This window comes from Wyeomyia smithii, chromosome 1, assembly GCF_029784165.1.
Source record: "Wyeomyia smithii strain HCP4-BCI-WySm-NY-G18 chromosome 1, ASM2978416v1, whole genome shotgun sequence".
In the NCBI taxonomy this organism is placed as follows: domain Eukaryota; kingdom Metazoa; phylum Arthropoda; class Insecta; order Diptera; family Culicidae; genus Wyeomyia; species Wyeomyia smithii.
The window spans coordinates 56,918,898-56,933,956 of NC_073694.1; the positions used below are offsets into that span (position 1 = coordinate 56,918,898).

Below are 15,059 nucleotides of genomic sequence, written 5' to 3' on the forward strand. Positions count from 1 at the left end.
GGTTGTTTTCGTTAATGTGTTTTTTTTTCTTTTTCGAAAATAACCGTTAACAGGTCGGTCACTACAAAAGGCCATGTTCTGCAAAGTGTGATTAAGAGTAGGATAAATTTTTGTCTAGAGTTTTACGATTATTTAGCACACGCACTGAAGAAGGTTTTGTAATAATCTGCCCTATTGATTGCAGATTTGAATATTTAATTGGCTTCTTGGAGCTGCGCTGGCTGTAGCCCAGTCCTCTGTTCTCGGAGGTGCCAAAATAACGCTTAACAATAATATAGTTTCTCTTTTTTTTATTTACTTCTAATACTTCACATATACAGCGATACTTATCCTAGTCATAATTCTCTATTGATGTGTTGTATTAGGGATTATTTTTGTATAAATTTGCAAAGTACCGTTAACTTGTGATTTTGTTTTTTTTGTTTTTTTTTTAGAGTTGTCCTATTCTAGAAATAGCATCGACGTTTGAACAGCTTGTTGGTGACTGATAAACGCAACAGAAAATTGTAATAGGGAAAATACTGCTATGTACGGGCAGGGGCGACTCGTCCATAGGTGCAACCTGTGCGTTGCACACGAGGACGCCAGGCAAAAAATATATTTCAAACGCAAAATATTTCATTGGTTTTAGTTTCACTTTCAAATAGTAACATAGAATGACTTGCGTTATTACGCGCACATTATTATGATTACTTCTTCAAACTGCGATTTTCAGAATTTGTAGTTGAACAGGCAGGTTCAATAGTCACGAGTCGCCCCTGTGTACGGCCCCGGGGTTGGTAACTTTTCTTCGAGAACTGTTCATGGAGTTTCACCTCGTAATGAGCACACAAGCTTGTTTGGATGTAAACTAAAGAATTTTGATCTCGGATCAAGCGTTCAATTCGATTCATTCGATTCATTTAGAGGCAACAACCTCGTGTAGATAAAGCTCTAAGGATTTCGGATAATTCAGTGTTTTGTTTTTTTTTCTCTGTGTGGACTCATTACTGCGACCAGAATGATTTGATATATTATGATGTTTTCTGTACTCCGCACTTCATCTTATTGGCAGTATCGCTATTAAGGTAAGTGATATGCTTATCATTCTGATCCGTGCTTGTGTGTGTGGTTTTTACCCTTCCGTTTCAAGGTTACTGCTTTATCATACCGAACCTCTTTCCAACCTGCCAATTTCGCCAAATCACAATTCCCTAGAGAGATATCATCACCAAAAGTTTGTCTCAGATAAGGTTCATTTTAGGAGGGACTTTTTATGTCAAGAGAAAGGAGCGTCTTATTGAAAGCTCATTCCCCGTGGAGAGGTTTTTTTGAGAAGGTCTCATTTTGTCAAGAGGAAGAAGTTTTTTCTGTTGATACAGCGTCACAATCACAATTCACTCACTGAAGAAACCCTACTGCCAAACCTCTGGTTAGTTATATTATAAGAAGGACTTATCCAGCTTTTTATGCACCATAATGGCGGATGCTGAAATGCAAAGTTCATAATAAATTATCAACCTCTTTAACAACTTTGCTTACGTCAGTTTCGAGTCTTCATGTAGTTCATGTAGTAAAGAGTCTGTCTGGCACCATTTATGGTGAAACCTCATTGAATCCAAAAATGGCCGACTTCGTGTCACCACTTCGAATTTTCAAAAGCACATGAATCGGAAATACTTATTGCGTTCCCTATGAAAATTCTATTTTATGTTTGCTTCACCACAGCAAACATAAAATAGCATTTTCACAGGGAACGCATTGACTATTTTGGAGTCTTGTGCTTTCGAAAATTCGTGGTGGGACTCGAAGTCGGCCATTTTTGGATTCAATGAGGTTTCACCTTATGTTGTCAATTCAGCAGAAATTCCAAAACTAACGTGAGCAGAGAGGTTCACATGTCAGGAACACACATTATAGCCACCGCCATTATGGTGCGTAAAAAGCTGGATATGTTATCAAAAGGAAGGAGGCTTATCGAAGGACCTTGAGAATAAACTCATGTTAAAGTATTCTGACAACAAGATGGCCTAATTCTACTGTGCTTCGAACCCACGACCGCCCGCTTCTCAAAGCGGACTCTGTAACCTTGAGCTTCTTTAACGCCAACATTCGCTCTTAAACGCATTTACGGAGCTACCCGGTGCATATCAAGGTTGTGACCCAAATTTCTGGTATACTAAGTAAAACCTGTTTTAAAAGTAAGACACTAGATACACTGGCGTCCTTGAACATTATGCTGTATTATGCCGTGTCAAATAAATGTTGTATGAACAAAAAAAAATCTTTCCTCAAAAGTATGTACTTCAAATTTTAGTAAAGATAGCAAAAAACATGATGATATTGTATCAATGTTGCGTCTATTTTAACAAAACCATGAGTACGTTTTTGAAAATTTTTATTGCCTATGAACAATTTCATAGTTACAAGTAAGGATTTCTTTCTCGATGCCATCCTAAAAGCAGAATTCCAACCTATAATTTATTTGAACATTAGCTCATTCAGCTATTATCCAGCTAAATTCCACCTAATAAAAGGCTAATAATTTTTTTTTGTCGAATTGTTATTAAATTTTCTCAAAAAGGTACTGGTGTGCGACAATGTATTTTCACTCATTGCAATGTTACAAAGAGACATATTGCCAGAAATTTATTGCATATAACCATAGCCGGATTTACGATTATATGGGCTCGGTCTTGTACGAAGGGTCCAAAATAATGTACGTATTCAAAGCGTTCGAAATTATTAGACTTAAATAAATACGTAATAAAATTCAAGTGATCAAAAATTCATTCTGCATATTGAAGGGGATAATGAAGGGGGTTAATTGCTACAACTTGATCTTTTCTCGCCAACATTGATTCAGAAAAGGTGCAAGTGCTTTAAGTGCGTCATGCGACTTACTGTAAGATATATATGACTCTTTTGATAATAAAAACCTGGCGGGAGCGGTTTTCATTGAAAAAGGTATTAGATACAATAAACCATGAACTTCTAACTTGGAAGCTCGATTTTTCTGGTTTCAGAGGAGTTTCAAAATCTCTTATTGAAAGTTATCTCGCTGATCGCTTGCAGTTTGTTGCATTGGGCATTAGGTGCAGTCATGTACAGTTCATTGGAACCGGTGTACCACAGGGTAGCAACTTTGGGCCGATTTTGTTTTCTTTTGTTCATTAACGAAATCTGCAAACTTAAGCTGGAAGGTACTCTCTGTCTGTTTGCTGACGATACATCGATCTTCTACAGAGGTACCTAAAAGCTATAGATGGAACAAGACATAGTTCTTTTGCACGAGTACTTCAGACCTAATAGCTTGAAATTCAAGGACGAGAAGTCGAAAAAGGTCGAGAATATGCTTTCCTGGGTCTCACACTTGACTCTACTTTAAAATCTGCATCCATCAATTTAAGATGAAGCTAAGCTCTCTGTGTGGTGCTTAGCGGAAAGTGACTTCGTTCATTCCGCAAAAATGGCTGTTTGAGTTATACATATCGTTAATCTATTCCCGGCTGCAATATTTGATTGCTGTTTGGGGGCTCTGCCTGCAAATCGAATCTGCGTGAACCTCAGGTCATTCGAAACCGCTGCCTGAAGACCGCGTGCAAGCGTATTAAATTAATATGCCAATGTGTTATATTTTATTGTCTGAAAGTTTCAAAAGGATCGGTCAACTAGGTATTTTTCTACGACGTTTTTTTTCGCGATGAAAATATATGTGGTACACCCTTTATTGAGACCTCTTCAGGAATTTACAATTGGTAATAATTATGACAGGAAGAACGAGGCTCGGTATAGTAGAGCAGTAAGCGTAGAAGGAAGGATGAAAATATACACATAAGCACAGATAAATAATAAGCATGCCACTCACTCTCAATAGTGGTATTACTAATCGTAGACACACCCGAACAATATTAGAATAGATCAACGTTTTCATACAGGAAAAAAAAGTTAACTCTCCGCTAGGGGTCATAGGAAATGTTACCCACATCACCTTTGAAGGATTCTTGATATCAACACTATAATAGCTGGCATTTGCCAAGCACAATAACTGCATACCAAAAGCGCCGAGGTTTGCTCTTGGTTTTTTTATTGCAGAACCAACAGATATCATTTTGTGGCGAGGTTTTAAAGATAATATTTGCTCGATATAACTTCACACACAGCCTCATTCCCAGATACGAATAACGATTATATCCTCGAGTGCAACAGAAAAGTCAAATAGACGGACGATTCGTTCGAAGTTTCAATACTAAGAATTTAATAATAGAAGTGACGATGTCGAAGCAGTCAACCAACGGCATAACAGATTGTTCCGTAGAAATTAAATAAATTAAATAGTTTCAAGCCGCCTTCTTTCAAACAATTAGATTATCCATGTAAAAGCACCATCCTGACTGGATAGTTCTCGAGGAAACTTACAATAAACACTTCAAGTACAGCTTCCGATCATTTTACATATATAAAAATTCACCGTCACGTAGGACTGTGTAAACTAACAATATATCACTATTATAGAGGCAAAGAAAAGTCAAACTTAACTCAATAAGATTAAAACATTACTTCCCGGTTCGAAAGTGTAGGCTCCTGTTTTCTTCCTCTTCACTCAGTTGCACAACAACGGTGGTTTCACTTACCGATGGAAAACGAAATCTTTAGCACGTAACCAAGGGGTGCAAATCGGGCAATTAGCTGTTCAACGAGAGTAACTCCTATGTGTACGGCGTGCGCTGACTCACGCTGTTGATACCAGAAGTGCTGCAAATAGAAAGAACCCGCTCTTAGCACTTCTTCACTCAAACCAACCCGTGTAAGTGCATACTTTTTGCTACACTTGATGTGAATTACTAGCAGGACGATCCCGAGCAGAAGACAGACGCTGCCCACAATGATATAGGCAAACCCGAGGAAAGGATTTTTGCCCCCTAGCAGAGAAGTCGTAGACAGAATGATCTTCTTCGTGCCGTCGAATTCGCTGACAGAGTAAGCTGAAACAAAAGTGCGTTCTGAACCACTCGGTTGAAATAATGTTTTTCGAAGGTAGCTTACAGTAGTTGATTTTCAGCGTGTAATTTCCTTTTCCAAGTCCGTCCTCGAAAAATTTACGAGTATGATCGATGCGCCTATGGAGCTTGCGGAAACTTGGCAGAGCTGCTGTTCGCATCCAGACAATCAAATCCTCATTCTGTATAATAATCAGAATGTATAGGTTTTAGCAGCAGAGACAACTTACTTCAACATACCTGAAAACCGTTGTTTTCCGCATCAACAATGTCCAACTCCCACAGATCCTTTCGCCAATCCCTTGGTCGAGCGAATCCCTGCAGAGCCTCCTTCAGATCCCCTTCCGGATTGCGGAACTTTATTCTCTTATCCGAGGGCCAAGCAATGCCGGTGCGCAACAGCGGAACCTGGCCGTACTTTTCCGATGAGAGTTCGAAAGTGTCACTGAAGAGCGAATTAGCAATCGCACCACAAGGTGCGATCGGTTGTGTGTTGGCATCGTCACTGTAAGCAAATGGAGCGCAATCGCTAGACGGTGTCGTCGACAGCCGACCAAGTAGCTGGTCATCATCGCGGGACTTCACATAGCGCCGATGATTCTGGTAGTAGTTTGTCAATCCATAATACATGTACACTTTACCGAGGAAATCCTTTTCAAGGGTAAAATTGACCGAACACTGACAATCATCGGCTTCTTTCGAGCTCAGCACCTCGGCGCAGGTACGGTTTAGACTGTTTACTTGGACGCAATTTGTGTAATCGTACACAAATTCAGTAATCTGAAAGAAATCGAAAGAAATCAAAACACTTGCACATCGTTCTGAACTTGTAACCATGATGTATAAAGACTACTCATCATGCTGGTAACTACTTACGGCATTTGAAAAATACAGCAGAGCGACACCCACTGGAATAAAGGCGATTCCGATGACAAAAAATGCTGGCAGAACCGTTCCAGCCGTTAGCACCGGCTGCCAGGCCGGAAGCCGCTGCTGCTTGAAAGCCGAATCTACAATTAGAATAACATTCTAAATTACTTGCGTATTGATTGACTATTCCAGCATGAGTCATACTCGAGTAAATACCATAGATAAGAAAAACATGCACAAGGAGTTAATATTTGATTATACATTACTCTTATATCCAGTACTTTAAAGCAAAATTAAGCTTTCTTTTTGAAACAATGAAAACATTATTAAAACGCAAAAATCGATACTGCAGCCACCTCAGCAGGCGACATTCAAACACGAAACAGTAAATTCACTTACCCGAAGGTCGTTTCGATTTGGGAATTTCTCCACCGTCCACTGTATCTGTCATCGTTTGCGCTGCACACTCGCCCACACCAGGGCCAGATGATAACCTCACCAAAAGGTATGTCCCTCGAACTTTCCAAAATCAGGTGTCGGATTTTTGCTAGGAAATTTTAAACACTTTTATGTGATCTCTTTTGTTTTACGGAAAAAAACCCTTATCAAGCTGACTGGCGAATGCGAGTCGAACACAGGAAAGAAAACGAGCTTGACGTGTGTCAAAGGCCTTTACTCAATGCGGCAGAGTCGAATCCAGGGGATGATAGAAATGATTCTAGGCAAAAAAAAAAAAGTGTTGAAAGGGCCATGCACATTAATTTATTTGATAGCTGAATTTCAAGTTTTTACTCATACAAATTATTAACCAAACCACTTTGAATTTTTTAAAGTTTTCGAGGTAGCAGGTTAATTACCTGGGATAGTTATCTAAAATTCACTTTATCGCCTTTTTTACAGGCAAAATTCAAATCAATATGTTATTTTCATTAAATTTATTTGATATCAATAGTAAACCCACAACTGTTGAAATGTTTATGTTTTGATGATTTTATGTTTCCACTTTTCCACAAGTTACAAAACAGTCTATATCAAAAAACTTGCGTTATGTTCACAATGCTATTATCAATATTCATCAATCATTTTTCATGAGATGACAACTCCCAGCCTTGTTCTAAAAACGTACAAAAAAAAAAACAAACTGTAACGATTGTTAAAAAAAAAACATTTGAAAAAAACACCGTGTCCAACTCAATGCATTCATCACTCATCCATTTGCGCTCTATATGGAACCACGGTGGGTTCGCAATGATAATAAAGCCAAAAATATGTCACATACAACCCAGTGCAAAATCATAGGCGCGTCTAGGGCCTGGTTGAAACTGACAGTTGGTTGGCTAGGCGGATCAAAACGAGGTGACCTGGTTGAACAGTGGAATATAGAAATTTGCGATCAGATTACTATAAACTCAAGATTTTTCAAGATAATGTTTTCCGTGTGCTTAGAAAGAAAAAATGCTCAGTGGATTCAAAAGCCTTTTGTTTACATAACATCACTTTGATCATTGATAATCAAAACTGATGATTATCATTAAACAAAGCCAATTAGACTAACATCCACATTCAACGTTCGAAATCCCGTGCGATAGAAAGTGTATCCTCGTGGAAATTTTATTTCGATTGTTCGGATTGGAAGGAAAAGCAGTATAAGGCAGTGAATAGAGTGCGAGAAGACTAGATTTGTGAAAATAAACTGTTTGATCCAGAATAAAAAGTTAAAAGTGAAAAATAAGTGTTCGCGAAAAAGAGCCGCTATTTTGTTCCTTGTTACGGAAAAAAACGAAATAAGGAAAAAGAAAAGCGTGTAAATTGGACAAAAGCACAGGATGGGGGGGGGTTAAAAGACCCTTCGGACTCCTCCGGGGCAATACCGAAACAAACACCACCTGGTGGAACGAAATCAAATGTAAAACCTGATGAAACCCTCCGAAACACGAGGCAATATTCGGACATAACCTACAACGCAATGGATGCGGCACCCTACCGCATTTACGTAGAACTTAAGAACAAAGAAGACGGAAAACAGAAAATCAACAAGTTCTCTTTGGGAGCGTATTTGCGCGGAATGAACGAATTCAAGCTATTCATCACGGATATGAAATATTTGGGACAGCATAAGGTGATGGTATTCGTCAGTAGTTACACGAAGGCCAACCAGCTCGTCGAAGTGATCAACATAAAGAGTGAAGTCTACAAAGCATATATCCCGAGACACTTGGTCTACATTTCTGGTATGATCGCAGGTAAACCCACCGACATCGACGTAGAAGGCATTAAGGGCGATATTCAGTGCGACGTTCCTATTATTGACGTGGTGCGAATGACAAAGCCAGAGAACAACGAACGAATTCCGATTAACCGATTAATAGTGACTTTTAGAGCACACGAACTTCCAAACAGCGTAAAACTGTTCTGCTGTTACAGTAAAGTCGCTGCATTCACTCCTAAAATTGTGGTTTGTCTCAAATGTTTGAGGTTTGGACACCGGGCAGATAACTGCAGAGGATTTAAGCGATGCGAACAGTGCACTGAACGACACGAAAATGAAGCAGAGTACAAAAGCTGCAAAAATGCACAATTGTGCATACATTGCAAAAGTGATAGTCACAAGTCAACCGACCAACATTGTCCTGAAAGAAAGAGGCAACACAATATTAAATCTCTAATGGCACGTAAAAATCTGACATTCGCAGAGGCACGTTTGCAATTTCCAGTTTTGAGTCAAAACATATACGAACCGTTGAGCAGAGTGGACGAGTTCCCAACGCTAGATGAAACATTCGCAAATATGACTAGAGACAAATACAAATGGAAGGAACCGTTAAGAGAACAATGGATTCGCACAAATCAAGAACGGAAATCGATCGATGCAGCGGTGAGACTACAAAAAGAGCAGAACGACGCGAACAAAGCGCAAACACGGAAGCGACAACGCGAAAACCAGCCGACCTATCAAGCAGCCACCATAACAGAGCAGATAAACAACATCATTGGAAACACGACAAATACCACCAACGGAGTTGCCTTAAACAACTCACTCGCCGTTTCGGACAAAGAACGATGGGAATCTATCATGAGAGAAGCACAAGAGATCACTAAACGGGCAACACACGAAATGTTGATGTCTTTCTACACTGAATTCATGGGAATGTTTGATTCTAACGAAAGAGTGAAAGAAAAATTTATGTACTGTACCAACAAATACTTCAATTTAGCTAACTCAGTTGTTCTACCAAGTTCCTCAAATCAAAAATAAACAGCAGCTTTCGCGAATTTTAAAATATTTCAAGCAAACATTCTAAGCCTGTACAAGAACAAAGCTGAACTCCATCGAGTATTAAGTAGCCAAAACTACTCAGCAGCATTTCTCTCAGAAACTTGGACTGACATGCAATTTGAGAATACTACAAAATATAATATAGGAAATTACCACCTCATTCCACATTCCAGGGATGACTGCTATGGCGGAGCGGCTATAGCATTATCCAGCAATATGAGCTTTTCGAAACTGCCATCACCACCCGTATCCAAATTTACACAGATTGTAATCATCCGAGTAAACAAGCCGGATATAGTACTTACCGATACCGATGCAAGAGTTCGAGAATGACATTGCTAAAATATTCGATAATCTGAAAATATATAGCAAAGTGATCGTTGGAGGAGACTTCAACTCGCATCACTACGTATGGGGAGATGACATCTGCGACAAAAAAGGAGAATTAGTCATGGAAGGCGTGAGTAATACCAACCTGTTGATTATAAACGATGGAACGAAAACTTATGTGCCGCCACAACTAAACGTAAGATCCACAGCAATAGACATAACGTTATGCTCGTCTAGTATATTTGGGTCACTGGAGTGGACAGTGCAAGACTTTGGAGTTGGAAGCCACCACATGGGGATCAAAGTCGAATGGAAATTAGACAAGGCGCTTAGTCCGAAGTTCTTCTACGACAAAAAACGGATATTTGAAGGAGTTGGCAATATAGACGAATCTCTCGTCAAAAACGCAAGTGCGAATCATGCACAAGAAGCACAAAAAGAAAGACACTCGGGAACCCAAGTTCTGGTGGTCAAAAGCAGTTGACGAAGCATGGCAGGACAGAAGCAATGCAAGAAAAATCTTCAACAAGAACTCCAGTAGAGAAAATTTAATCAACTTTAAACGGAAATCCGCTATTTTTCAACGAAAAAAACGAGAAGAAATTAGGAAAAACTTCGAGGAATTCCCCGACGAAATAGGTCCATTTACGAGCTCCAAAGAACTTTGGCTAAAAATTGGACGCCTCACAGGGAAACGTACGATTCGAAAACAAAATAACACAATAATAGATGACGAAAACTTAGCTGAAACATTCCTAGACACACATTTCGGTAAAAACGATGCACAACCAAACTACACATACAGACAGAATGATGTAGTCGAGAATACTGAAAATAAGCTGTTAAGCAGAGACAAATTGCTGCGCATCCTACACAACAAGAAAGGAACGTCAGCACCAGGAGAAGATCGAATCTCCTACGCGCTACTTAGACATCTACAACCCTCAGTGATCGACAACATTGTTGAGGATATCAACAGCATGTGGATTAGGCATTGTCTAGATGATTCCCTTAAAATCATCAAAATAGTACCTATTCCAAAGCCCGGCAGAGACCACAGCCAACCAACAAACCATCGACCTTTCTCATTAGTACCTACCATCACCAAAATAGCAAACTCTGCAATCCTAGAGCGACTTCAAGAGTCGCTGGACAAACGCAAAATATTACCAAACATGTCCTTCGGTTTTCGCAAAGGTTTATCTTCGCAAACATGTTTATCCTTTGTGGTTAACTGGGTCAAGGAACAAAAACGTAACCGCCAGGTCACAGCACTAATATGCGTCGACTTAACGAACGCTTTCAACGCTGTAAAAACGAGTAAGCTGGAAGAATTTTAACAGCGGCTGCTATCGAACCAGAAATTGTTATGTGGATTGTTTCATTCTTGCAAAACAGGACAATATGTTTGCAAATGAGAGATAAAGTGCTAAGCAGAACCATCAGCAATGGTCTCCCACAAGGCGACGTGCTATTACCAACGTTGTTTAACGATGACTTTGGAATACTCGTGAAGGGGGAGAAACCTTGAAGAAGTCAACGAAAATGCCCAATCATATTTGGATCGATTTTTGGAAGCGACAAAAGAACTACACTTAGAAGTGAACCCGAATAAAACGAAAGCATTACTATTCCAAAATAATGATAAAATCCTAGATATATCTATAGCCGGAGAACCGATTGAAACCGTGAGAAATCATAAATACTTGGGCATCATGCTAGACAGATACATGAGCTTCGGTGTGCATATCAGGAATGTACGCACGAAGATACATGAACGATTGAATATGTTGAAAGCTTTGAGCGGACTTAAAAGTGGAGCACATCCAGGAACAATGGTGCGAATATACAAAGCTCTATGCGGGAGTGTCATGGAATATGGCTGCTCGTTGTACAACAACGCCAGAAAAACCAATAAAAGTATACTAGCTGTAGCCAACAATCAGTGTTTGAGAAAAGTCACGGGTGCAACTCGTTCAACTCCACTTAATGTATTATCAGCTATTAGTGGACAGGAACCTTTGGAACTGCGACACGAATTTGTAACTGCCAAGGAAATCGCCCGAAACATTTCAAGAGACACAGTGGTTGCCCGACAACTGAAGAGTATAGAATTACCCATTACCGACCCGGAGAGCTATACCCACATGGAAAGGATATATGCCGAATACCATGAAATTTTCGAACAAATTAGTCCCCTAACTACTATTGATCAAAATGAACCGGTTGAGATACACGCATATCTGGATATGGTACACAAGTCGAAACATAACTGCAATCCAATCGAACTAAAAATGAATGCGCTCTTCGTCATGAACGGAAGAAACAAGGAACGGGGAAGAACCTTCACAGATGCTTCTAAGGAGGGAAAAAAATGCGGCATAGGAGTCTTTATCGATGGCATCAATCAACGATACAGCACTCGTTTGAAGCACGAAGTCAGTATTACGTCGGCGGAATTGCTTGCCATCCGGCTGGCAGTTGGACAGATTAAAGAACATGAGCTGCACAACCAGGTGATTTACACAGATTCTAAATCAGCTTGCGGGATGCTAGGAAACGCTCAACAGATGAGAGCATTCTGAGTGACATCTTACAATCCTGTAGACGGTGGAACGTGTCGATACAGTGGATTCCAAGTCACATTGGAATTCTTGGTAACGACATCGCGGATCAGCTGGCAAAGCTCGGTATTAACTCGGAAAACGAAATGGAAAATAATATTCTGCTGCAAGATGCTATGTTTCTCCTGAAGCAATCTCTTAGCGAAAAGACCAATGACTGGTACACGATTTACTCCTCAGAAAAGGGAAGACAGTTCTTTGCTCTACAACCATCGTTCAACAACAAACCGTGGTATACTAAAGTGGATCTGAAAGGAAAAGAGGTAAAACTAATTAACCGTTTAATGTCCGGGCATGATTTTTCCAAGCCCTGGCTAGCGCGTATGAGAATATTAACAGATCCCAATTGTGAATTATGCGGCATCCAAGAAACCGCCGAGCATTTAATAATGCATTGTCCGCGATACGCATCCCTACGGAGAAAATACAGTTACAATCAGAAATATAACACACTAACAAATTTGCTGAAAAGAGCTACAGAAAACACCAAAAACACGGATTTGCTTCGCGAAGTAACTGATTTTGTAAAGAAGGCGAAAATCTCACTGTGATCGTTACAGTTACTGGCAGGCGATGCCCGCTGTAAACCAGGGGTAACGCACATGCACATTACATAGATACAAAATAAACACGTTATTGGTGAGCACACGGTGTCCATACGGACGTTAAAACATACACAGGGCATATAGTCACAGCAACTAGCCCTTTACACACAGAGCTGTCAAAAGACGGCTCAAACGAGAATCAAGAAGAAGAAGAATTATCTAGTGATGGGAAATATCGCCCAAAACGGACATCGATAACAATCGATAATTCCGGGGCTTTTATCGATATTATCGATAAGTATCGATAATTTGACGGCTAACGTTTGCGGTAAAAAAAAATTTTTTTAGATGGCGATGAAAAAAAACTATTTCAGATGGTGATGAAAAAAACCATGACAGATAATTGAGTTGGATAAATTTCCCATGGAAGGTCATCATGTTAGCTTCCTCACAAAAAAATATTGCGTCCTTGCGTGCAGCCTTTCGCGACAAAATTGTTGAAATAGGTCTTGCGCTTTAAGTTTGTCCAGAAATTCTCGATGGGAAGCAGGTGGGGGACATTGGGCGGATTCGCCGGTACCACATCGATATTCAGCCGCTCCATCTCCTCCAACGATCGCTTCGAGTAGTTGACCGACGTCAAATCTGGCCAGAACACCGTGTCTTCGCGCTTATGGTGTTTCTTGATGAACGTCGCAACTTCTGTCAGGCACTTCGTACTATAAATTTCCCCGTTCACGGCCAGCCCGTAGCGAAAGAAGAGCAACTTTAACATCCCTTTCTCGCTGATTGTCAGCCACACCCGCACCTTCTTTGGGAACTAGGTCTGTGAAATAAACTTTACTTCGGTGCTCACTTCCTTCGCGGGGGAGGTAAAATACGAAGAGCCCTGCTAGTCGTTGCCATCCAGGGTGAGATAGGTCTAGTCGTCCAATACCACAGCCGCGTCGTGATTCGCCGGGAAAATCGACTTGACAAGATGCTTTTTCACTGTTTTAGAGCTTTTCACTGTTTTAGAGCATACACCAACCTCTCGGCCAAGTGCACGCAGCGATTTAGCCACTTTTCCCTCGGTCTTCCTCTTCAGCATCCTTTGAAGCTTCTTGTCGCGCAGGGTCGTTGGTCGTCCGGAACCGGGCTTTCTTTCGATGCTCTGATCGTTGTCCAATAGTGTCAAGATGTTGTAGATGCCAGAACCGGCATACCCGGCGTCCACAAAGTGCTGCACTATGTCCGTTTTTGACGCGGCGGGGTACCGTTCTTTGAACGCGCACACTTCTGAATGGAGTAGCTTGACTTTTTTCGCCATCACAGTTAGAGTTAGACTGATAGAGCTGTCAATTTTTTTTTGCTTACTCATGGGTTACTATGATTGATGATGCATGAGTATTTTCGTCAGTGCGATTAAAGGTAAACCAATGAAAAATCGGCAATTTTCGTCCATTTTTTTACCGCAAACGTTATTCGACAAATGCAATTTTGCTATATAAATTTGTTAAAAACAGAGACAGTGATGGCCCAAACAGAATGGATACGTTTGCGTTGCGTTGACGTCAATGTGACAGTAAATGTATGGGCTAACTGTCAAATTTCCGCAAACGCAGCCGCAATGTATCCATTGTGTTAAGGCCTTGAAAGACAAATTTTACGATACTGCGAATGAAAATTCAAACAACCGGACGAGTTAAACAGTTTGTTTTGGAAAGTCTTCGGGTTTTACGCCGGGAATGCTTTCTACGGAGTAGTTTCAAGCCGAAGTTCATTTTGAAGGTTGTATAATTAGGGAAATAATTGAAGCAGGCAAAATTCTGTAAATTGCTGTAAATGGCCAAAACTTCACGGAAATGAATCATTTCTGATAAAACAGGTTTCATTTTACTGGAAAGCTGTCCTAGTTTCCTAGTATTACTTGAGAACTGGACGTGACAAAGGGTCACTGGAAATGTTTCGGATTTCCGGAGTGTGCGCCAAAGTGTACACAGCGTTGCAAATCGAGCGAGAAGCAAAACCTTTCTTCTCCTTTCTGCTTGAAAACGAAACATATGTTACGCTTCTCGAGTCTTTTGCACACACGCTTTGGAGATACTCTTTCTTCTTCATGCATTCCCTTGAGTAGCAGCAAGCACGCACCGACACGAACAAACTCTTTCGTATTGCTACTCAGCTACCGTAAAAGAGTACGCGAGTTCCTGCTAGTGAGTAGGAGTACTCGACTAAAATTGCTCGACTAGGAGTGCTTGAAAAACTGTGCTCGAAAACGAAAATGCTTTCTTCCCGGTTTAGCTTCATGCACCGACAGTGGGGTAACGTGTAGGGTATCGGACTGCTTCGGTAAGTTTTTTAAAGCAGTCTAATGCAAAACCAACCGAAGCAAACCGCTGCCGAAGTAGTCCGATACCCTATCATTTTTTCCCCCTATGCAACCATCGCAAAG

General features: G+C 40.5%; 1 protein-coding gene across 1 annotated transcript; it reads right to left on the reverse strand.

Annotated features, from left to right (window-relative positions):
- Window positions 1-279: 279 nt before the first annotated feature.
- LOC129728828 (cell cycle control protein 50A) lies at window positions 280-6,562 on the reverse strand. The gene is made up of 6 exons (XM_055687296.1): window positions 6,249-6,562; window positions 5,856-5,989; window positions 5,220-5,759; window positions 5,026-5,161; window positions 4,799-4,964; window positions 280-4,734 (listed from the first exon to the last, which is right to left on the reverse strand). The coding sequence occupies exons 1-6, from the start codon at window positions 6,298-6,300 to the stop codon at window positions 4,689-4,691; spliced, it is 1,074 nt and encodes a 357-aa protein (XP_055543271.1). The 5' UTR covers window positions 6,301-6,562; the 3' UTR covers window positions 280-4,688.
- Window positions 6,563-15,059: the final 8,497 nt, after the last annotated feature.

Coding starts and splice junctions, on each gene's coding strand:
- LOC129728828 (XM_055687296.1), bottom strand. CDS start 6,300: ATGACAGATACAGTGGACGGTGGAGAAATTCCCAAATCGAAACGACCT. Junction 5,760..5,855: donor TGCTGTATTTTTCAAATGCC/GTAAGTAGTTAC, acceptor GATTTCTTTCAG/ATTACTGAATTTGTGTACGA. Junction 4,965..5,025: donor CACGCTGAAAATCAACTACT/GTAAGCTACCTT, acceptor CTTTTGTTTCAG/CTTACTCTGTCAGCGAATTC.